Raw genomic sequence first — 23,779 nt, forward strand, 5'->3', positions numbered from 1 at the left:
TGATGTACTTGTTTCTCATTGCGCACATTTAGACAACATGCCTATAGGAAGTATAATGTATGCTTTGATGATCTAGATACTATAACTATATGACTTTAAATAATCAATTGGTCAATTGCTTCCATTACTTTCAAGTGTGTGTCGGATCTCACGTGCCCTAATAAGACTCTTTGACTTCTAAAGTTTTCTTTATTTATTTGATCACCTAGTCTAATTACATAATCCATATAGTTTAAAGTTTGGCAAGGACCCACAATTGTGGACCTCAAAAAGTGCCTAACACCATTTCTTTGAGGTAATTTGAGCTCTTACCTGATCTCCGGTCATACGGACTAGGCAACAAAGTAACTTGGAAATATGTGCCCTAACGCACCTCAAAATTGTTAGGTGGCAACTCTTCTATTTTAACACTCATTTAAAAGAGTTGTCATACGTCAAAGCCCGATATCACGAGAAAATGGGGCACCACAAAACTTAGAAATCAACCTTTTATTTAGTTGATCAACCAATTTTGTCACGCCCCAACCTCAGGGAGCGCGACTGGCGCTCAATCGAGTGAACCCGGTCGAGCAAGCCTATTAAACCTTTCCTACTCGACTCATTCATAATCCAAAAAGGGAACGCATCACCATTTGTTAAACAGGGGAGAGATCGGCTATACCTCAAAATGTAAAAACTTATACAAAAGAAGAACTACATGACCCCTGGAAGAACTTGGGCTCACCAAGACTGCTGGGAGGAGAGAAAGAGAGCACCACTATCTACGATCGGCGCTATCTGTGATGGAACCACCTACATCCATTCAAAGACGTAGCGCCCCCGACAAAAATGGGCGTTAGCACTGTCGAATAGTACTAGTATGTATGGGAAAACACCAATCTTAGTAGAATGAACAGTGAAACGAAGAGAAGAGAGTCATAATAATCAAAAAGTGCTTCACAAAGTACAAAGTAACACCAAGTAAGGATCACATACTTTCTGAGTTAATCTTTCCATCTTTTTAGGTTAGTAATCTTTAGTGCCAAGTGCCACATCTCATAATGCTACCGTGTTTTTACACGGAGTCCGGTCTCGGCCCAACCGGCTAAGCCATCTCAAATGAGACATATTCATATCCACAATGTAAATCAATAATTCCAACACAAATGCCACCATGTGTACAATATGGCGTCCGATCTCGGCCCGATCTCGGCTAAGCCATCTGACTTGAGACATAACCTCTTTTAATTATTCACTCAATTCACATTTATTTCCCATCTTTCATTACATGGCACAAACAACCTCATTTATTAAGTAGTTCTTGGCACTTGGGCACATTTTACAATTCAAATCTTTTCCTTTTTCTTCGTTCAAATAACATTATCATTCATGTCGATAAGTACCATCACATAAGGCATTGCACACATAAGGGAAGGATCTTGGAAAATCATAATTACGTTCTCAAATATCATGATGACATGGTAAACATCTAGAACAATTAGGGAGCATGAATATTTCAACCCAACACACTAAGGCAAACAATTCTAGTATGATCAAGTCGGAACTTACACCAATTATGCGGATGCCAGGAGTTCGATTCTAAGAAGAAGAGAGTTAGCCATACATACCTCAATCGAGCTTCTTTGATTCTACAATTATCCGGAACTCTTAGCAACCTCAATCTAATTTTAGCAATATAACAAGTTGAACCAAAATTAGGAAGACATTCATGGTTTTAGCCCACTTGAACATTTTATCAAATATTAAATGTGTATTAAGATTTCAAGGTTCTTTTCATGGGAGGTTTAATCTTTCATAACCCATTCATCTCCATTCTTAGCCTACATTATCCCTACACCCTTTTTATCTTACATGCATGCAATCTAATCACCCCTATCCCCATGAAGTATCATACTAGTACCCCATTATAGCTATGTTTGGAATTAAGAGCTGGGGTGATAAAGTCTTACCTTTTAGGATGAAGAATTTGGTGCCCTACTTGAATATTTCCAAAGATTTAAGTGATGATTGAAGATCAATTTGATGAAAATTAGGCCCTCCCTCTAGAACTCTCTCTCTCTAGAAAATATCAGAAAATGGGCTCAAACAGGTCTAAATGGGTGTTTTAACGGAATGGGGGTCGGGTTTTAAATTAAGACAATGGGTGTCCCGACATAGGTCTGCGGTCGCATATGCGACCGCATAATGGTTATGCGATCTGCAAAGTGACCGCAGAAATAACCCTCAGGGGCTTGAATTCTCTGACTGTGTATGCGACCAATATGCGGTCCACGTACCTGCTCTGCGGTCGCATAATGCACCGCAGAACTCCTCTTCGCAAAAGTTCAAGGTAGATATGCGATCAGTATGTGGCCCGCAAAGCGATTATGCGATCGTATAATTGGGCCGCATAACTGGCCTCAAAATTAACCAATTTTCTACTTCACTTTGCGGCCATTATGCGGTCCGCAGAGTAGTTATGCAGCCGCATAATGGGCCGCAGAAATGCGTTCTTCTGTGAAACATTTTTCTCCCAGTCTGTAGGGTACCGTTCAATCCAAAAAGTCCGAACCGCGGCGAGCCAGGAATCTATCTTGGCACAACGAAAACCCAAGTTTTTGGTTTAAAGTTTTACGGGTCCTTACATATTTGATATATTTGTGATAATTATTTCAGTTATTTGAATAGGTATATCAAATCTAAAGTGAGTTGTACGACCTCATAATAAAATCATTGCTGGTACACCACTTGTTCTTATTGCTAACGATATCATGCCTCTTGATTTGACATTTGCAAGTAATGCATGACATAGGAATATTATTTCGATTCCGCCGAAGGCATCTACAAAGGATAATCCTGCTATACCAGAGTTGAGTTTTTATAGTATAGTCTTGAAAACTTATTCTTGTTCAGGATTAAGTTTTGATTGTGCTTCCTCAAACACTTGTATAGCCTTCTTAATATTATACTAATCTTTTTTACTTTGTGATCTATTTTTTTTAAATCTCTAACACTCTTTTTATGGAATACATTTATGTACCCTAAGATTTGTTTTAACTTGAAAAATAATTTTACACATATGATGAATTTGAAAAATAATTTAATTGGATTTTCCTGCTAAATAATTAATTGAAAGATTTAATTATTTGGTTTTAACATAAAATATAATTTATTTTCTCTTGATTTAGATTCTTAATATTAGTTCATCTCATGCTTGAAAATTTAACCTTGATTATAATTTTATCCACCATAAATTTTATGTTCAAAGAGTAAAAGGATCGATGACATTCCACTTTTAGATCTTTTTGTTTGCAAAATTATTAGTGGTATTGGCTCTTACCAACCCTTTTCTTTCTTTTCTCACACATTTATATTCTTAAAAAAATTCTTAATTGTTTTTTAATAATTGGGTATATTTTTCTATATTATCCGAAAAATTAATAATAAAAAAAATTATTTCAGTAGGAAAGTAGTTCAAATATAATATAATAATATATTATTATGGAGGTTTTTTTCTCAATTTCAACGCTTTATGCAGTCCGTTTAGCATTACTTTTATTTAATTTTGGTATTGAATATTATAGAGTGGTAATGTATTACCAATAGAGGATTGTTATGAAATTCAGTTTAGTAAACCTTCCTACATATTTGTAATAAGAATTCAATAGACAAGATTGTATTAATTTTAAAATCGTAAATATTAAAATATTAACATAGAAGTCATTGTAGTCTAAAAAAATAAGTTATTACAGCCATATCATTTCTTTATGAGTTCTTCTGTTCAATATTTTAGAGCTATTTTGGTCTATCAATATTATATTCGTGCATTTATAATAATATAGACTTTTCTATTTTTATATGGATTTGGACAATATAATACGTTTTCAAATTAAATTAGTATTAGAAATTTTTTAATAAGTATATCATAAAAGTAATAGGATTACAAGGCTAATATCTATCCCCAAAAATAAGTATACTAATAGAATTCGTAAAGGTAATCATGTAAGATTCCTAGCATGTAATATTATGTTAATGTCCATCATGTTAAGTTTCATGATCAACTAAGTGATATGTTAGCCAAATTGTACCCACTAGCATGTTGTTATGTTGTTTGTCACCACATTCTCACAAGGTTCTCATGTTAAAACCTTCCCCACATTCTCACAAGGTTCTCATGTTAAAACCTTCCTATAGATACTGCACTCAATCTACTTCCTGTTCATGATTTTGTTAAACCATCACCTAAAGGTCTTTAGGTTGTTTCTGGTTCATGATTTACTTTGAAACTCTTTGAAATGGTTTACTATCCTATGAAGGTCAATCTTATCAATATCAAACTCTATTTTTGGAATTACAAAATATAAGCTTGCCTCATATGTGTCTTGTGTGCTTTTCCATTTAGTATGATCCTATTTATATGTCTTGGCTAGAAGGTTAAAGCTTTTAAGAGCTAAGTATTTAGGTTGTTTTTTTATGAGTATTGTGTCACTTGCATAGCTCAATTTAACATCTGTTTGGGTAAGTAAGTTATTCATTGGGATTGGAAATGGGCCATATGTATTGTTGAACCTGGAGCACTGGATTCAGATACACTCTGATTGACTTATGAGCCTGTGGTTTGGGCCTGCTATTTGTCCGGCGAGTAAGACTATTGAAGGCCTGGGATAACCCTGGTTTACTTTTGTGTTGAGCCTGTAATTGCAATTTAGCGGGATTGTATTCATTCCAGCCCATGGTTTGTCATTTTTCAGTCAGTATTATTTCATTCTTAGGCCTGTAATAATTTGTAAAGAAACAATTGGGGTACTAGTGAAATAGGAGAAACGAGTATATTCTAATATTTGCATTGAAAGGGTAGAGAACCTGCCTATAGGGTCTATGTATTATGTTTGGCTGTTTCGTTCATCATGCCTTGTTTGTTATTTTATTTGGTATGTGATACACTCATAGAAATCATGCCTATAGGGAATCACACACTTCACTTAACTTGTCTAATACTTATACACCACTCAAAGAATGTTAGTTTAAGCATTTGATGTACTTGTTTCTCATTGCGCACATTTAGACAACATGCCTATAGGAAGTATAATATATGCTTTGATGATCTAGATACTATAACTATATGACTTTAAATAATCAATCGGTCAATTTCTTCCATTACTTTCAAGTGTACTGCTCATCTAGAAATCATGACTATAGGATTCTAATTTTTTAATACATTATTTTCGTTGATTTCATTACACTGCCACACTTAGACGATATTCCTATAGGGATAAAGTATATAAAATTAATTTCAAATGTCTATATATCCTTCTTATAGGACACTATCACCTGCCTATGAAACATGTTTATAAATAATCAGTGCCATAAACCCTGAGTTTTCGAACAGCCTTACTGCCTCATCGCACGAATAATGTAGATGTCATGCATATATATTGGTAATACCTTTAATCTGCCCATACGATAGTCCAGAAACTGTAGCACTACCTGTATAATGCTGGGATCCAGAATCACATAGAAATAATGCTTATAGGACTTAACGGCTATAATGCGTCTTAATCCTGAAAACTGTCTATTGCTGAATCTACCCGTGTGCATTTGTTGTTTATGTATGGAGGCTAACTTGGGGCTCTAATTGTCTTTATGTAAAGTCTTGATTGTTTTGAATGTCGCCTAGTTTTTATTATTTTTAGCAACCTAGGAGAAGTCTAGAACCACTCAAATAGAGGTCCAAAGCCTCTTGGACCATAGGTATGAGACGAGTAGTGTACGCATAGGGTACAACCTAGAATTAAATTAGAGCGCCTTTAGGTAAACAACTTTAACATAGTAATCTGGTAGCAGGAGATGATAGTCTGTGCCCACTGAATAATACGAGCAATCCCTACCTCAAAGGAGTTGTGAAGTAATATTTATGTTGCACGGGGAGATCGTTTAGGCTAAAAAACTTAGGACCTCCTCCCTTTTCTTTATTTGTTATTTACACTTAGTCATTTAACATAGATCAATGTAGTTGTATCTCTATAGTCATTAAGATCTGTGTCGGATCTCACGTGCCCTAATAAGACTCTTCGACTTCTAAATTTTTCTTTATTTACTTGATCACCTAGTCTAATTACATAATCCATATAGTTTAAAGTTTGGCAAGGGCCCACAATTGTGGACCTCGAAAAGTGCCTAACACCGTTTTTTTGAGGTAATTTGAGCTCTTACCCGATCTCTGCTCACACGGACTAGGCAACAGAGTTACTTGCAAATATGTGCCCTAACGCACCTCAAAATTGTTAGGTGGCAACTCTTCTATTTTAACACTCATTTAAAAGAGTTGTCACACGTCAAAGCCCGCTTTCACGAGAAAACGGGGCGCCACAAAACTTAGAAATCAACCTTTTATTTAGTTGATCAACCAATTTTGTGACGCCCCAACCTCGGGGAGCACGACCGGCGCTCAACCGAGTGAACCCGGTCGAGCAAGCCTATTAAACCTTTCCTACCCGACTCATTCATAATCCAAAAAGGGAACGCATCACCATTTGTTAAACAGGGGAGAGATCAGTTATATAAATATATAAACGTTGCGAGTTCATTTTTCCTTATATACATTATGACATAGTTAAGTTTTCAAAAGCACATACGGTTTACAATTTAGTGGAAAATAGTTTCAAAATACAACTTGATCCAATGACCACCCCGACATTCATACATGACCCACATAAATATCTACGGAGCCTCTAAAGGTACAAAATACCAACATGACAATGTCGGTAACAAGTCCTCGGCTATACCTCAAAATGTAAAAACTTATACAAAAGAAGAACTACATGACCCCTGGAAGAACTTGGGCTCACCAAGACTGCTGTGAGGAGAGAAGAAGAGCACCACTATCTGCGATCGGCGCTATCTGCGATGGAACCACCTACATCCATTCAAAGATGTAGCGCCCCCGGCAAAAATGGGCATTAGCACTGTCGAATAGTACTAGTATGTAAGGGCAAACACCAATCTTAGTAGAATGAACAGTGAAACGAAGAGAAGACAGTCATAATAATCAAAAAGTGCTTCACAAAATACAAAGTAACACCAATTAAGGATCACATACTTTCTGAGTTAATCTTTCCGTGTTTTTAGGTTAGTAATATTTAGTGCCAAGTGCCACATCTCATAATGCCACCGTGTTTTTACACGGAGTCCGGTCTCGGCCCAACCGGCTAAGCCATCTCAAGTGAGACATATTCATATCCACAATGTAAATCAATAATTCCAACACCAATGCCACCATGTGTACAATATGGCGTCCGATCTCGGTTAAGCCATCTGACTTGAGACATAACCTCTTTCAATTATTCACTCAATTCACATTTCTTTCCCATCTTTCATTACATGGCAAAAACAACCTCATTTATTAAGTAGTTCTTGGCACTTGGGCACATTTTACAATTCAAGTCTTTCCTTTTTTATTCGTTCAAATAACATTATCATTTATGTCGATAAGTACCATCACATAAGGCATTGCACACATAAGGGAAGGATCTTGGAAAATTATAATTACGTTCTCAAATATCATGATGACATGGTAAACATCTAGAACAATTAGGGAGCATGAATCTTTCAACCCAACACACTAAGGCAAACAATTCTAGTATGATCAAGTCGAAACTTACACCAATTATGCGGACGCCAAGAGTTCGATTCTAAGAAGAAGAGAGTTAGCCATACATACCTCAATCGAACTTCTTTGATTCTACAACTATCCGGAACTCTTAGCAACCTCAATCTAATTTTAGCAATATAACAAGTTGAACCAAAATTAGGAAGACATTCATGGTTTTAGCCCACTTGAACATTTTATCAAATACTAAATGTGTATTAAGGTTTCAAGGTTCTTTTCATGGGAGGTTTCATCTTTCATAACCCATTCATCTCCATTCTTAGCGTACATTATCCCTACACCCTTTTTATCTTACATGCATGCAATCTAATCACCCCCATCCCCCTGAAGTATCATACTAGTACCCCATTATAGCTATGTTTGGAATTAAGAGCTGGGGGTGATAAAGTCTTACTTTTTAGGATGAAGAATTTGGTGCCCTACTTGAATATTTCCAATGATTTAAGTGATGATTGAAGATCAATTTGATAAAAATTAGGCCCTCCCTCTAGAACACTCTCTCTCTCTCTCTCTCTCTCTCTCTAGAAAATATCAGAAAATGGGCTCAAATAGGTCTAAATGGGTGTTTTAACGGAATGGGGGTCGGGTTTTAAATTAAGAAAATGGGTGTCCCGACACAGGTCTGCGGTCGCATATGCGACCGCAGAATGGTTATGCGGTCCGCAAAGTGACCGCAGAAATAGCCCTCAGGGGCTTGAATTCTCTGACTGTATATGCGACCAATATGCGGTCCACATACCTGTTCTGCGGTCGCATAATGCACCGCAAAACTCCCATTCGCAAAAGTTCAAGGTAGATATGCGATCAGTATGCAACCCGCAAAGCGATTATGCAATCGCATAATTGGGCCGCATAACTGGCCTCAAAATTAACCAATTTTCTATTTCACTTTGCGGCCATTATGCGATCCGCAGAGTGGTTATGCGGCCGCATAATGGGCCGCAGAAACGCGTTCTTCTGTGAAACATTTTTCTCCTAGTCTGTAGGGTAACGTTCAATCCAAAAAGTCCGAACCGCGGCGAGCCAGGAATGTATCTTGGCACCACGAAACCCCGAGGTTTTGGTTTAAATTTTTACGGGTCCTTACATATTTGATATATTTGTTTATGATTATTTCAGTTATTTGAAGAAGTATATCAAATCTAAAGTGAGTTGTACGACCTCATAATAAAATCGTTGCTGGTACACCACTTGTTCTTATTGCTAACGATATCATGCCTCTTAATTTGACATTTGCAAGTAATGCATGACATAGGAATATAATTTCGATTCCGCCGAAGACATCTACAAAGGATAATCCTGCTATACCAGAGTTGAGTTTTTATAGTATAGTTTTGAAAACTTATTCTTGTTCAGGATTTAGTTTTGATTGTGCTTCCTCAAATACTTGTATAGCCTTCTTAATATTATACTAATCTTTTTTAGTTTGTGATCTATTTTTTTAAATCTCTAACACTCTTTTTATGGAATATATTTATCTACCCTAAGATTTGTTTTAACTTGAAAAATAATTTTACACATATGATGAATTTGAAAAATAATTTAATTGGATTTTCCTGCTAAATAATTAATTGAAAGATTTAATTATTTATTTTTAATATAAAATATAATTATTTTCTCTTGATTTAGATTCTTAATATTATTTCATCTCATGCTTGAATATTTAACCTTGATTATAATTTTATCCACTATAAATTTTATGTTCAAAGAGTAAAAAGATCGATGACATTCCACTTTTAGATCTTTTTGTTTGCAAAATTATTAGAGGTATTGGCTCTTACCAACCATTTTCTTTCTTTTCTCACACATTTATATTCTTAAAAAAAATTTTAGTTGTTTTTTAATAATTGGGTATATTTTTCTATATTATACGAAAAATTAATAATAAAAAAATATTATTTGAGTAGGAAAGTAGTTCAAATATAATATAATAATATATTATTATGGAGTTTTTTTTTCTCAATTTGAACACTTTATGCAGTCTGTTTAGCATTACTTTTATTTAATTTTGGTATTGAATATTATAGAGTGGTAATGTATTACCAATAGAGGATTGTTATGAAATCCAGTTTAGTAAACCTTCCTACATATTTGTAATAAGAATTCAATAGACAAGATTGTATTAATTTTAAAATCATAAATATTAAAATATTAACATAGAAGTCATTGTAGTCTAAAAAAATAAGTTATTACAGCCATATCATTTCTCTATGAGTTCTTCTGTTAAATATTTTAGAGCTATTTTGGTCTATCAATATTATATTCGTGCATTTATAATAATATAGACTTTACTATTTTAAATGGATTTGGACAATATAATACGTTTTCAAATTAAATTAGTAATAAATTTTTTTTAAGAAGTATATCCTAAAAGTAATAGGATTACAAGGCTAATATCTATCCCCAAAAATAAGTATACTAATAGAATTCGTAAAGGTAATCATGTAGGATTCCTAGCATGTAATATTATGTTCTAAAATTAATAGGATTACAAGGTTAATGTTTAGAATTCCGATTATTTCTTTTTATTAAGAGTTTTTATGCTTAATATTAAAAGGTTATTTTTGTAATCCAACATTTTATTCATACTTTTATAATAATATAAAAAAAATTCTGTTCTTTTTTATTAAAAGAAATTGTGTACATTCCTTACAAGAAACATATGCGCAATAGCATTAATTATATGAGTATTCATATAATCTATTTTTTATATTTCTCTTAAAAATTTCAAATATTTATATTACACAAATTGAAACCATAATAGTGAATTTAGAAAAAAAATATGAAGTAATTTTTTGTTTTGTAAAAGGAAAAATATCACCTTAAGTTTTGAGAACAACAAGTTTGTTGTACGTGGAATTGACAACAGTACTACTGTCTTTGGTTGGCTTAAAATCCAAGGCAAGGAACCTTTCATAACGTTTTGCCGAACGCCGTGTCTTCTCGTAACTGTTTAAAGATAAAATCCTTGAGTTATTAGCAAACCAAATTCAGTTTGCAATTTAATTTTTCTATATGATTATTAACAGTGATGAAGTCAGAATGATAGGTTATATGTACCATGTAATGTTTTGATGATAAAAAAAATTTTAATGACAAGAACCAGATAAGGAATCTGATACACATCCTCAAGTATGTGGCAACAAGACTTAAGCTGGAACTGTAAATCAACAATTCAGGAGTCAAAGAATTAACAAGGGGAACAGATGGACATCAGTTTCCCTGGTGATCGTACTAGTCAACTCTCCAACAGCTGTAAAGTTGCTGCCTGCACACGCAACCGTGCGAAACAATGCAGCAGTCAACTTTATTGGGAATGATCATGTACCATCCATGCTTGCATCATTCAAGTAATGTCACCAATGTTATATTAACATTAAACCAAAGACAAAACTTCACTTGAACTTTTAAAAAATCCATCAAGCACTCTCTCAAGTGACCAATCAATCTGGCAAGCGATTCTTAAGAGCATCAAGAACAAAGAAAAACATAACTACGGACCAGTTCCCTGTATTGAGTAATTACATGTCCTTAGTTATGTTGCACCTTTATTAAAGTTCTATACTTGTAATTCCTACTTAGATTAGTTAGAAATATTGTGTAGGAAACCTTTGTAAATCATAAACCCTTTTGTTTATGTCTTGGCTAGTTTAGTCGAGTTAGAAGTCTCTGTAATGGAGTTATTACAAAGTGGCTTGTAATAGGGTTGTTACAAGTTAGTGAGGGATTAAAAGGTTAATTCCTAGATTACAATAGGTTGTAATCTAAAGTTTGCTCAGTAGTGAAGTTGAAATCCTACAAGGGTAGGTCGTGGTTTTTAATCCCGTGAGTTGGGAGTTTTGCACGTAAAACATCTTTGCGTCATTTACCTACTGTAGTGTGCGTGTGTTCTGTGAGAACTAATAGAGAACTTGGTTCTCTATATAGTTTGGTGGACCCTTGAATTCCATCAATTGGTATCAGAACAGGTTTTTTCTATCAGGCTAACACCTAGAAAGGATCCTCATGGCTACTCTACCAAACTTCGAAGAAGGTCAATCTACCTACAAGCCACCAAGATTCAATGGCCAATACTATGGATGTGGAAGACTAGGATGCACGACTTCATCATGGCTGAAAACTCAGAGCTCTGGGACGTCATCTGCGATGAACCCTTTGTCCCCATAAACCAGTGGTGACCCAGCTGTAACAATCCCCAAAACAAGAAAGGAGTTCAATGATGTTGATCGCAAGGCCATAGAAAAGAACTTTCGTGCAAAGAAAATTCTTGTCTGTGATATCGGTCTCGATGAATACAACAGGATCTCAGCATGCCAATCTGCTAAGGAGATTTGGGAGGCTCTCCAAACATCCCATGAGGGAACAACACAAGTTAAGAAATCAAAGATTGACATGCTTACCACTATAAAATGAGCTTTTCAGAATGAAAGATAATGAATCCATCCAGGACATTCATACTCGGTTCACTTATATCATAAATGAGCTTCACTCTCTGAGAGAAATCATTCCAAGAAACAAACTCGTCAGGAAAATACTCAGTGTTTTGCCCAGTTCCTGAGAAATCAGTCCAAGAAACAAACTCGTTAGAAGCTAACCATCGATGAACTTATTGGCAATCTGAAAACCTATGAAATGAAGAAGAAGAAGAAGAAGGACAATGAGAGAAGAGATCACAAAAGGGAGAAGAACCTAGTCTTTAAGATGAACATCAATGATTCAGGTGGTGAGGATGCTGATATGGCTTACCTGACAAAAAGATTCCAGAAAATGGTTCGCAGAAATGGAGGCGTTCCAAAAAGGGGCAGTTCCAACAAGCCAAAAAATTATAACCTTTGTCATAAATGATGTAAGCGAGTACATATCATCAAGGATTGTCCTCTACTCAAGCAAGATCAATACAAACACAACACAGACAAAGCAACTAAGAGGAACCCGGTTCCTGACAAACGCTTCAAGAGGAAAAATGCCGCTGACAATGTTGTGAAACAAGCTCTTGCTGCATGGGGAGACTCTTCCAGCGAATCTAAAGAAGATGATGATCAATGTGACATCTCCAAGATGGCAGTGAAAAGTGAAGTAGCTGAGTATGACTCCATCTTTGCCTTGATGGCACAGTTCGATGATGATGAAGATGACGACGATAATGATGAGGTAAAGTTTCTAGATGTTCAAAGAAATCTGAAGTCTTATTCTCCTAAAAAACTTATGTCTCTAGCAAATATTTTAATTGATGCTTATCACAGTCTTATAAATGATAAAAATGCACTGACTCTTGAACTAGGAGAAGAAGAACAGTCGAGTGATGACCTAATAGTTGTTGTGGTAGATTTAAAAGAAACCATTGAGAGTCTGAAGAAAGAAAATGATGTTTTAACTAAAAAAATTGCAAATGTAGAACATGAGAGAGATGATCTAGTGGTTGTTGTGGTCTATCTAAAGGAGACCATTGAGTGTGTTAAGAAAGAGAAAGAAGCCTTGACTGAAAAAGTTGCTAGCATAGAGCATGAAAGAGATGATCTATTAGTAGTAGTTGTAGATCTGAAGGATACAATTGAGGAACTAAAAGGAAAAGGTAGGAATGAGATTCTTCAAAAGGGAAAGAAAGTTGCGGGTGAAATACATCTTAGGCTTGAAGATGAGATAAAATCAGTGAAATCTAGTCTGTGTGCTGAACTTGAGATGAACAAACAACTTTAGGAAGAACTAGGTAGAGTCAAGAGTGATCTTGAAAAATCACTCAAGTGGACCTGGTCCTCTGATGCTATCACTGCCATGTACATAAACAATGGGGGAAACAGGCAGGGAATCAGGTTTCAAAGGGAAAAAACTCCCTACAACCCTCATAGCAAGTACGTTACTGTACCTGACAATTAGCTCTGCACTCACTGTGGTGCCACTAGGCACTTTAAGGAAACCTATAAGGCTAAGTTTCAGTCTCAATAGAAAAACAAAGTGTTTTCTAAGAAGGTAACTACCGCTAGAGAACCTGGTCCCTCATATAAAATATGCATGATGCCTTCTTGGACCAAAAGAACTCTCATTCATCCCTTTCCTCATTACAAGGGACTCAATCTTGTTTGAGTTCCTAAATCTAACCCTTGATTTCCTTGTGCAGGGAGCAGTGAAGGGGAGCATCCAACAATAGTATATGGATAGTGGTTGTTCAAAGCACATGACTGGAAGTACAATCGATTTCCTTTCACTGAAGGCCCAGCAAGGAGGGAGTGTATCCTTTGGAAATGACAAAAAGGGATACATTCTGGGAGTTGGAAGATTGGGAAGTCACTCTCTCATTCTATTAAAAATATGTACTATATCAACGGATTGAAGTAAAGCATGTTGAGTGTTTCCCAAATATCTGACAAAGGAAACAAGGTGGAATTCGTGTCAAAGATATGCACAGTCACAAATCTTATGACTGGTGAAGTGGTGCTAGTGGCGAAAAGATACAAAAATATCTATGTTGCTGATTTTGAGTCCCTACAGAGTGGTGATCTCAGCTGTCTAAGTATTGTTGATGATGATACTGAGTTATAGCACAGAAGGCTCGGTCATGCAAGTTTCTCACTGCTGAACAAACTGGTTAAGAAGGACCTGATTCATGGTCTGCCCAAGTCAAGCTTCAAGGATCACAAGATGTGTGATGCGTGTGCTAAAGGAAAGCATGTCAGATCCTCTTTCAAGCCCAAAAAGGAAGTTATCACCTCAAGGCCACTGGATCTTCTCCATATGGATCTATGTGGATCTATGAGAGTGCCAAGCAGATGAGGAAAAAGGTACATCTTCGTCATTGTGGATGACTACTCCAGATTCACCTGGACTTTGTTTCTCAAAACTAAGGATGAAACCTTCCAAGTATTTGTTGCATTTGTCAAGAAGATCCAAGTGAAGATGGGTAATAATGTAGTATGTATCAGGTCTGACCATGGTACAGAATTTGATAATGCCAAATTCGACGAATTCTGTATTGAAAATGGCATTACTCACAATTTTTCAGCTCCAAGAACACCACAATAAAATGGTATTGTGGAGATGAAGAGTAGGACTCTTGAAGACATGGAAAGAACAATACTAATCGATAGTGGTGTTGCAAAGGTTTTCTGGGCAGAGGCAGTCAACAATGCATGCTACTTGGTGAATAGGTGCATGATCAGGTCCCTCATTAACAAAACCCCATATGAACTGCTGAATGGGAGAAAACCTAAGCTAACACACTTGAGGATATTTGGTTGTAAATGCTTTGTTCTCAAAAATGGTAAGGAAGCTCTAGGAAATTTTAATGCCAAAAGTGATGAAGGAATATTTCTTGGATATTCATCACAAAGCAAATCCTACAAGGTATATAACAAAAAAACTCAATATGTTGAGGAAAGCATACATGTGATCTTTGACAAAGCACAACACCCTCTTGGAAAAGCTGCACATGATAAGGCTGATCAAGATGGAGAGCTATCAAATGTCAATGGTGAAGTTATTGACATGGAAAATGGAAAGGCTGACATGATGAGTCACGTTAAGGAATCCAATGAAGATGGTGCGACTATGTCTCCAACTGATGGAGAGGAACTTGGTCCCACAATCACGACAACTGGAGCTAAGAACAGAGTTGTCGATGCTGTCCAAGGCACCCTACATGCTGAGATGAGAAGCGACCAAGAACCACAGTCAGATATACCTGGATCTTCTATCAATGAGATTCAGGTACCAAATTGGAAGCACAAAGGTTCACACCCTCTTGAAAACATAATCACTCCTCTTGATTCAGGAATTCAAACCAGATCAAAGACTAGAAACACACTTGCCTTCTCAGCCTTTCTATCTCAAATAGAGCCCAAAAATATCAAAGAAGCATTAAAAGATGGAGACTGGACTACTGCCATGCAAGAAGAGCTCCATCAATTTAAGAGAAACAAAGTATGACACCTGGTTCTATGACCTGTGGATCGTACTGTTATTGGAAACATGTGGGTATTCAGGAACAAACTTGATGAGTTTGGAAACACCACAAGAAGCAAGGAAAGGCTAGTAATTCAAGGCTACAATCAGGAAGAAAGGATTGATTATGATGAAACTTTCGCTTCAGTCGCTCGAATAGAGGCTATCATAATTCTTATTGCCTTTGCATCACATATGGAATTCACATTGTTCCAAATGGATGTCAAAAGTGCATTTGTGAATGGCTTTCTAAAGGAAGAAGTCTTCGTCAAGCAACCTCCTGGATTTGAGAATCATGAGCATCCTGAGCATGTCTTTAAACTTGACAAGGATTTATATGGACTAAAGCAGGCTCCTCGAGCTTGGTATGAAAGGTTGTCAAAATTACTTCTAGAGAATGACTTTACAGGAGGAAAAATTGACAACACCTTTTTTCTGAAGAAACGCGGGAGAAACCTGCGCATTGTGCAAGTTTATGTTGATGACATTATTTTCAGAGCAACAGTCGACTCTTTGTGTGAGGAATTTGCAAAACTCTTGGGAAGTGAGTTTGAAATGAGCATGACGGGGGAATTGAATTTTTTCTTGGGTTTACAAGTGAAGCAATCTCAAAAGGGGACTTTGATAAGTCGGCAAAAGTACATCAAGGAGCTGTTGAAGAGATTTGACATGGAAGCATAAAAAATCATTGGCACTCCCATTGCCACAGCCACTGGTCTAGACATGGATGAACCTGGTTCCCCTGTGAATCAGATCATGTATAGAGGTATCATAGGGTCACTCCTGTATCTCACAGCAAGTAGACCAGATATTGTCTTCACTATGGGACTTTGTGCCAGGTTACAATCTAATCCAAAGAAATCTCATCTGAAGGCTGCCAAGAGAATCCCGAGATATCTCAAAGTAACACAGGACCTGGTTCTCTACTACCCCTTTGGAGATAACTGTGACTTAGTTGGGTATGCTAATTATGCAGGGTGTCTGGTGGACAGGAAAAGCACATCTGGAATAGCATATTTTCTGGGTTCATGCCTAATTTCATGGGGTACAAGAAAACAAAACTCAGTGGCCCTCTCCACTGCAGAAGTAGAATATGTGGCAGCTACATCTTGTTATGCTCAACTACTATGGATTTAGCAGTAGTTGGAAGACTTTGGAGTGTTCTCTGATTGTGTGCCCTTGCTGTGTGACAATACCAGTGCACTCAACATGGCCAAGAATCCAGTCCAACATAAGAGAACAAAGCACATTGATGTGCGTCACCACTTTCTCATAGACAATGTTGAAAAAGGGCTCATATGTATGAAATTTTGCAATACAGAAGATCGAATTGCAGACATATTCACCAAAGCAATAAACAGAAAGCACGTTGAAAGAAATCGCTTGGCACTAGGGCTAATAAATCCAAGTTGAGAACCCGGCCCCTTGATGTTTGGCTATGAAAGAAATGTACAAGTAGTTTAGCTAAAAAGTGTTTTCTGGAAAAGTCTAACTCATTTCTATACCGTTACAGGTAAATACGCATGATGATTACAAATGAAACAAGCAGTTAATGCATTGCACGTTGGTCAAAGGATGAATCTTACATTTGCAAAATCCGTCAGGGAACCTGGTTCCTTTGACACAGGTTAGTAGTTTCTCTGTACCCGCATTCATAATTTTTAAACGGTTCAAACAGTGCCACGTCATCACATTGTCAGTTTCTTTTCTTTCCCGATTTTTGAACCCAAGCGTCTCACCCGTTATGGAGTGACCCGACTACCCAAACTGCCTCCTTTCTTAACCGGTCCCTCATCCCTCTTAAATACATCCTTTCACCATCACTTCCACCACTATTCACATCAAAAATCCAAAATTTCCCTTTCTTTTCTCTCTTTAAACCAAAACTATCTCTTCTTCAACTCACTGCTTCCCACAATATCTGAACACCAGGAAACTCAAAATGTTCCAAGTGTCACCCCCACTGGGCCCACACCTGTTGAAACACCGATCATAGAACCCACACTATCCACATCAACCAGTCCAAACCCTAAGGAAGTTTCACCACCACCCTCTGCCTCCTCTCCTACCCAATCGAGTACTGGTTCTCATCAGAGTCGCAAAACTTCGACTCCTAAGAAGTTTGTGGCTACGACTTCTCCTTTTGCCTTGCCGAAAAACCTAGTTGAAGCGGATACAGTCAAAGAAGAAGAGAAACAAGAAATCTCCAGTCTACCAATGGAAGAATACACTGATAAAGACCAAGATGTTGGTCTTGTCCATGCTGAATCAACAATGACAACCCCTAGTCTTGAGTCTACAGGTAACATTCTTTCTTCTACTTTGTTTTCCATGGGGTTACAAGAAAAAGAAGCCATAGAAAATAGTTTGTCGATAGCTGCCAAGGGTGTTGTTATTGAGAATGGTGAGGGTGAGTCTGAGTCTCTAGGGGAAGAAAATAGGACTCTGGTGGAGAATAGGGAACTTGTGTTTGTTGAACCATCGGCACCGGAAAATACTACTGGCACCTACTGAGGAACCTGTTCCATACATAGAGGATCCAACTCTTGGATTCTCTCCAGAACCCTAGATCAGTACTAATCCTGCTCCCTCTCCTCACTTCTACACTAAGCATGCATCTATGGTTGTTCTTGAAATGAGATCTTTATCTGAAGAGGAGAATGAAGACAATGAATATGATTATGATAATGTGGCTATTTCTAGTTTTATCAGGGCTACAAGTGGACATGCCGCTACTCAAGTGCCAACTCCTAAGAGACCTACTACTAGGTTACAAACAAAGGAGGCTTTTGAGTCTGTTATTAGGAAAAACCAAGAACACTGAATGAGGAGAAGATTGGTAAAGGATGGGAAGATTGTGAATAAGAAAGCAGTGCATGTTGTCAATATTGATGATGAAATGGACAAGGAACCTGGTTCCTTGACTCGCAAGTTCTCACATAAGCATTCAATATCCAAGTCAAAAAGTGGATCCTCTATGAGTGTTGCGAGTCAGAAAAAGAGTGCAGGTGATAACTCTGGTGAAAAGTTAGTGGAAGAATCTGTAGAAAACGTGATGGAAGAATCAGTTGGAAAGGTGTCTGAGAAGACAATGCCTGAGAAAGGAAAGAGTGATCGCAAATCAGTGAAACGAAAGGGTGATGCCCGTGAGGAACCTTGTTCTTCCAAGAAGGCAAAGGTTGATGATACCTACGATGCTAGGAAGGAAAAATTGAAAAATCAAAAGGTTTTGTGGGGCCATACATTTGCCCCTGATATTCTGGATATGACTGGCATGCGACAATTGGTGGAGATCTGTGAATTTCAACAGTGGACGCACTTGTTCGCAGGTGACAATCCCAAAGTGTATGAGGAAGAAGTGCGTAGTTTCTATGATGACTTCTTCACAGTAGAGGATGATCATATTTGCATGATGGTGAATGGGGTCGATTTTGTGATGGACTCTGCTGTGCTGTGATCCATTCTGGGTGTGCCTGCTGAGGGATTATCTTAGATTCAAGGCTCGTGCTCTTCAAACTTTAGAAATGCTATTGTGAAGGATAAGACAGTTCAACAGGGGGAACGGGTACACAAGAAAGCCCTCCTTCCAGTATACCAATTGTTGTTTGAGATGGTGAACAAGGTTTTGCTCCCTCGTGATGAGAGAAGATCAATTACATCTCGAGCATACCTGGTTCTCATGGAAGCACTAGATAGCTACACCACCATCAACCTGCCTGGCATTATGATAGAACACATGCGGAAGGTGGCAGAGTTTAAGGATGGTAATCATGGGCTGCCTTATGGGTTCCTTCTCACCAATGTGTTTGAGTTCTTTAAAGTCCCTCTAGGAAAAGTTAAGGTGGGTACTCGTACGCAAACCTTCTTTAAGACCACTCTAGAGGAGTGTGAGTGCATTGATAAAGTTGGAGGGGTTAGCAGTACTTTTACTATCTCCCAGTTGATCAACGTCCAAAACAGTGCCACTGATGAGATCAGGAAGTTGAAGGCAAAGAATGCCATTCTTGAGGGTCAGCTAAGTCAGCTTCAGGAGGCACCTGGTTCTAGTAGCTCTCAAAGCACGGAGGTTGCCCATCTGACCAAGGAGAATGCTGATCTCAAGAAACAGGTTGAGGACCTGAAGGAGTAACTGCACAATGAGCAGATGTCAGTAAACACTCGAATGGACATCGTCCTCAAAACCCTTGCCTCTTCCTCTAAGACTTCCCCTTCCAGTGCTCCCTAGAACATGTTCCCTTTCCAGTATCAAATCCTAGTGCCTGCCCTTTAATCCTAGTGCCTGCCCTTTATTTTAGTTCTGATGATGTTTATGACTAGTACTTCTGTTTTTGCTGTTTTTATTTTGTGGATGTGTTGGTAACAATGGAACTGATCCCTGCTTACTTTCCAAAAATTAATAGAAGTTTCATCCTTTTGATGTGTATGTCTTGCTCTTTGCTCTGTTTTTAGTCATGATTGTGTGCACACTTGCTAGTGATCTTTTATGGTGCCAAAAGGGGAAAATATAATTGAAGAGGAACAAGCTGGGGAACAGATTCAGGGGGAATACAGGATACATGTGTATGTCATTCTGGTTCTTAGGGGAAACTTCAATTATAAATTTTCCATCATTAAAAAGGGGGAAATTAATAGATTATATGTACCTTGTTATATTTTGATGATCTAACAAACTTAATGACAAGAATCAGATGAGGAACTTGGTACACATCCTCAAGTATGTGGCAACAAGACTTAAGGTGGAATTGTAAATCAACGATTCAGGAGTCAAAGAATCAACAACGGGAACAGATGGACATCAGTTTCCCTGGTGATCGTACTAGTCAACTCTCTAACAGCTATAAAGTTGTTGCATGCACACGCAACAGTGCGAAACAGTGCAGCAATCAACTTCATTGGGAATGATCTTGTACCATCCATACTTGCATCATTCAAGTGATGTCACCAATGTTATATTAACATTAAACCAAAGACAAAACTTCACTTGAACTTTTGAAGAATCCATCAAGCACTCTCTCAAGTGACCAATCAATCTGGCAAGTGATTCTCAAGAGCATCAAGAACAAAGAAAATCATAACAATGGACCAGTTCCCTGTATTGAGTAATTACATGTCCTTAGTTGTGTTGCATCTTTGTTAAAGTTCTATACTTGTAATTCCTACTTAGCTTAATTAGAAGCATTGTGTAGGAAACCTTTGTAAATCATAAACCCTTATGTTTGTGTCTTGGCTAGTTTAGTTGAGTTAGAAGTCATTGTAATAGACTTATTACAAAGTGACTTGTAATAGAGTTGTTACAAGTTAGTGAGATATTAAGAGGTTAATTCCTAGATTACAATAGGTTGTAATCTAAAGTTTGCTCAATAGTGAAGTTGAAATCCTACAAGGGTAGGTCGTGATTTTTAATCCCGTGAGCTGAGAGTTTTTCATGTAAAACTTCTTTGTGTCATTTACCTACTACAGTGTGTGTGTGTTCGTGGGAACTAATAGATATCCTGGTTCTCTATATAATTTGGTGGACCTTTAAATTCTATCAAAGAACTTTTCACTAAGAAAAAATCAAATATAAAAAAATAAATATATAGAAATAGAATAATAAAATTTAACATAATAGTATTAATAAATAAAACTTGTTTGCATATTTATACATTATAATGTTCTGCGAAAGAATATCAATTGACTTCCCATTAGACAAGGGTGGTTCCACCAGTGATTATTAATAGCCAACTAACCCATTAACGTCAATCTCGTGGAATCTGATATCAACTGCTTCGTAACAGAACTTTGTGGACCCATAAAATATTCTTTAAAATGCTTACGATCGCTTCCAGGTCCTTTGAAAACTATTAACTGATTTCAAAGAAGTAATATACTATAATAATCTGCTTACAAACGCATTAATATAATGTCAACCAAAAGATTAATTTTCCAACCTAAATCATCTACTCCTTCATTTTATTTGATGTGATAGTATCCTTTTCCTTTATTAGTTTATTTGTTCCTTAAGTAATGACATATTTTTATATTTAAAAATAATTTATTTTTAAACTTTCTCATCTTATGTTTATGATTCTTTTTATATTCACAAAAGTACCATCACGCGTTCAACATCATAAGTTTTAATTTTTTTTCTTCATTTAGATGTCGTATTCAGTCAAACTAACTCACATGTATTCTAACGGAGAGAGTGATATTTTCTAAGAAACTTGCAGGAGAGGACCGGCTATTTTGTGCCTTTTGAATATTCCTCCTCTGCATTGACATTAAGCACACCTTTCATTACTGTCTACAAATGTATTTTCGGAATGATAGAGTTTGAATGTGAAAAACTAGAAAGAATTTTCATTCAGTGTGAATCTATTTTTGTTGTTGATGAATTCTATATTACCTAAAATTTAGAGTCTACAGGTGCACACTTTTCGAGCAGACATATGGCAGAGATATCAGAGTAGAGATGAGTCAGCAAATAATTAATAGTGGATATGGATATGTTATGGGTATTGTACAAATTTCAAGAACATAAAAATCGGAGAAGTGAATTTGAAAGCAAGGTATTGGTTGAAAAAAATAACATTAAAGGAGCAGTCGTGACGAAAAATCTCAGCATTTATTCCTAACGTTTTGCAGCCATCAAGAGGGAGTTTTATTCTACTTAAAGAGGGTGAGATTTGAGGATCTTATCTCTTCAGATTTAACTATAAATAAGAACATTTGGGTAGGAGGACAAAATGCAAGAACTATAAAAGCTATCTCTCTTTCTAAGATTTTCTTTAGTTTATACAAAAAGGCTATTGTAGAAGCTTTCCGGTTATCTTGCGCCAGTGGAATCTAATCAAATTTCAGGCTTGTTCTTTTCTAAACTATCTTTATTTTGTTTCCTTTAATATTCGTAATCTTACTAATCTGATCATCTTAATCCACGTCTCTATAAATCATGCATACAAATTTTACTGTACCTTTTTAAACTCGGTAATGTTCGCACCCCTATCAGGGATTGTGGAGTTTGACCATGGAGGAGTAGTGTTTTCTAAACTAGGTACTATTCGCACCCCTATCATTCCATATGATAAAATACATTAAAAGCTTCTGTTGGTGTGGTGTCTTCATCTTGACACCCTTCCCCTTCCCTTTGGCGAGTGCCCTCAGGCTCTCCCTCCCTAATATTGGTCGTAGCAGTGCTGTGGAGTGTTTTAAGCTTGGCAATGAGGGCACCTGGAGTTCTAGGATGCAGTTTGACAGCTTTCTTGGACAGAGCGCAATAAGCATTTCGCTGAGTTACTCTTTGAACTCTGTCACGTGGCTCATTTTCAATAGGATTACTGTTATTTTTGGTACCCCTAGGTTTGCTAGCGTTTCCTCCAGCTCCAAGTTTGACTCCTTGAGGAAGTCCAATATATGATAAAGCACTGATTTTGTGGCCTCTGTTTGGGTCTCTGAGACTGGTGCTATTGATAGTGACATCGCCTGTCCCATTTCTAGAATCGACGTTGGGGACCTTAGGAGGAAGATTGGGGTTTCTGGTGGTTTCTCCGCACTGATTTTGGGAAAAACGGCATGGTCTGACACACTTGGCCCAACAGCAAGTTGAATTCGTTCGTTGACAGACTCCTCGTTCCAGCCGAGTACTGGACTTGGAGAATAATTGTTAGCCATAGTTGCTGGTCAAAGCTTGCTAGACCGTGTTTCAGACCCGCCGTTATGGATTGGGCTAGGAAGAGCGGGTCCTACACATGGATTGCTACTAGGACTAAGCCAATCTTCAGGTTGAAGATTTGGCTTTGTCCCTGCATAGCCAGCTCTAGCCACAATCCTGGAGTGTGGTTTGGAGGAAGAGGTGCCGATACCAGTGTTAATGGAGGCATGGGTTCCTCCTCCATTTTCGCTTGGTTTGACATTGATGGTTGAGTCATTGATGTGATCAAAAGTGTGGGTTGTTAAGGTGGGAAGATTATTACCCAAAATGGTAATAAAAAGGGAATTTTCCTTAATTACATTGGCGAAGAAAGATTTCTTTTGTTTCTTGGATCTGCTTAAAGAGACGGAAGATGTTACTTCGTCTATTCTAGTGTAATGATTACTGTAGTAGTTAGCCAATTTAGTAAAGATTTGGGGCTAAACACAGGAACGTATTTGGTAGAGACAGTAAGGGGAAAGAAGAGAGTTTGGGGGGGGGGGAGGGGGGTAGAGGATGGGGTGTGT

At 37.2% G+C, this 23,779-nt stretch overlaps 1 protein-coding gene across 1 annotated transcript; it reads left to right on the forward strand.

Annotated features, from left to right (window-relative positions):
- The first annotated feature begins 12,280 nt into the window (after positions 1 to 12,280).
- LOC138903018 (uncharacterized) lies at positions 12,281 to 13,345 on the forward strand. The gene is made up of 2 exons (XM_070190929.1): positions 12,281 to 12,418; positions 12,518 to 13,345. Exons 1-2 carry the CDS (start codon positions 12,281 to 12,283, stop codon positions 13,343 to 13,345), a joined length of 966 nt encoding a protein of 321 aa, XP_070047030.1.
- Positions 13,346 to 23,779: the final 10,434 nt, after the last annotated feature.

The sequence above is a fragment of the Nicotiana tomentosiformis genome, chromosome 12 (assembly GCF_000390325.3).
Source record: "Nicotiana tomentosiformis chromosome 12, ASM39032v3, whole genome shotgun sequence".
NCBI classification, from domain to species: domain Eukaryota; kingdom Viridiplantae; phylum Streptophyta; class Magnoliopsida; order Solanales; family Solanaceae; genus Nicotiana; species Nicotiana tomentosiformis.

What these genes read in the sequence shown, in the direction of transcription:
- LOC138903018 (XM_070190929.1), top strand. Translation starts at nt 12,281, where the DNA reads ATGAAGAAGAAGAAGAAGAAGGACAATGAGAGAAGAGATCACAAAAGG. An exon ending in CAAAAAGATTCCAGAAAATG is followed by an intron (nt 12,419 to 12,517) that starts GTTCGCAGAAAT and finishes CATATCATCAAG; the next exon opens with GATTGTCCTCTACTCAAGCA.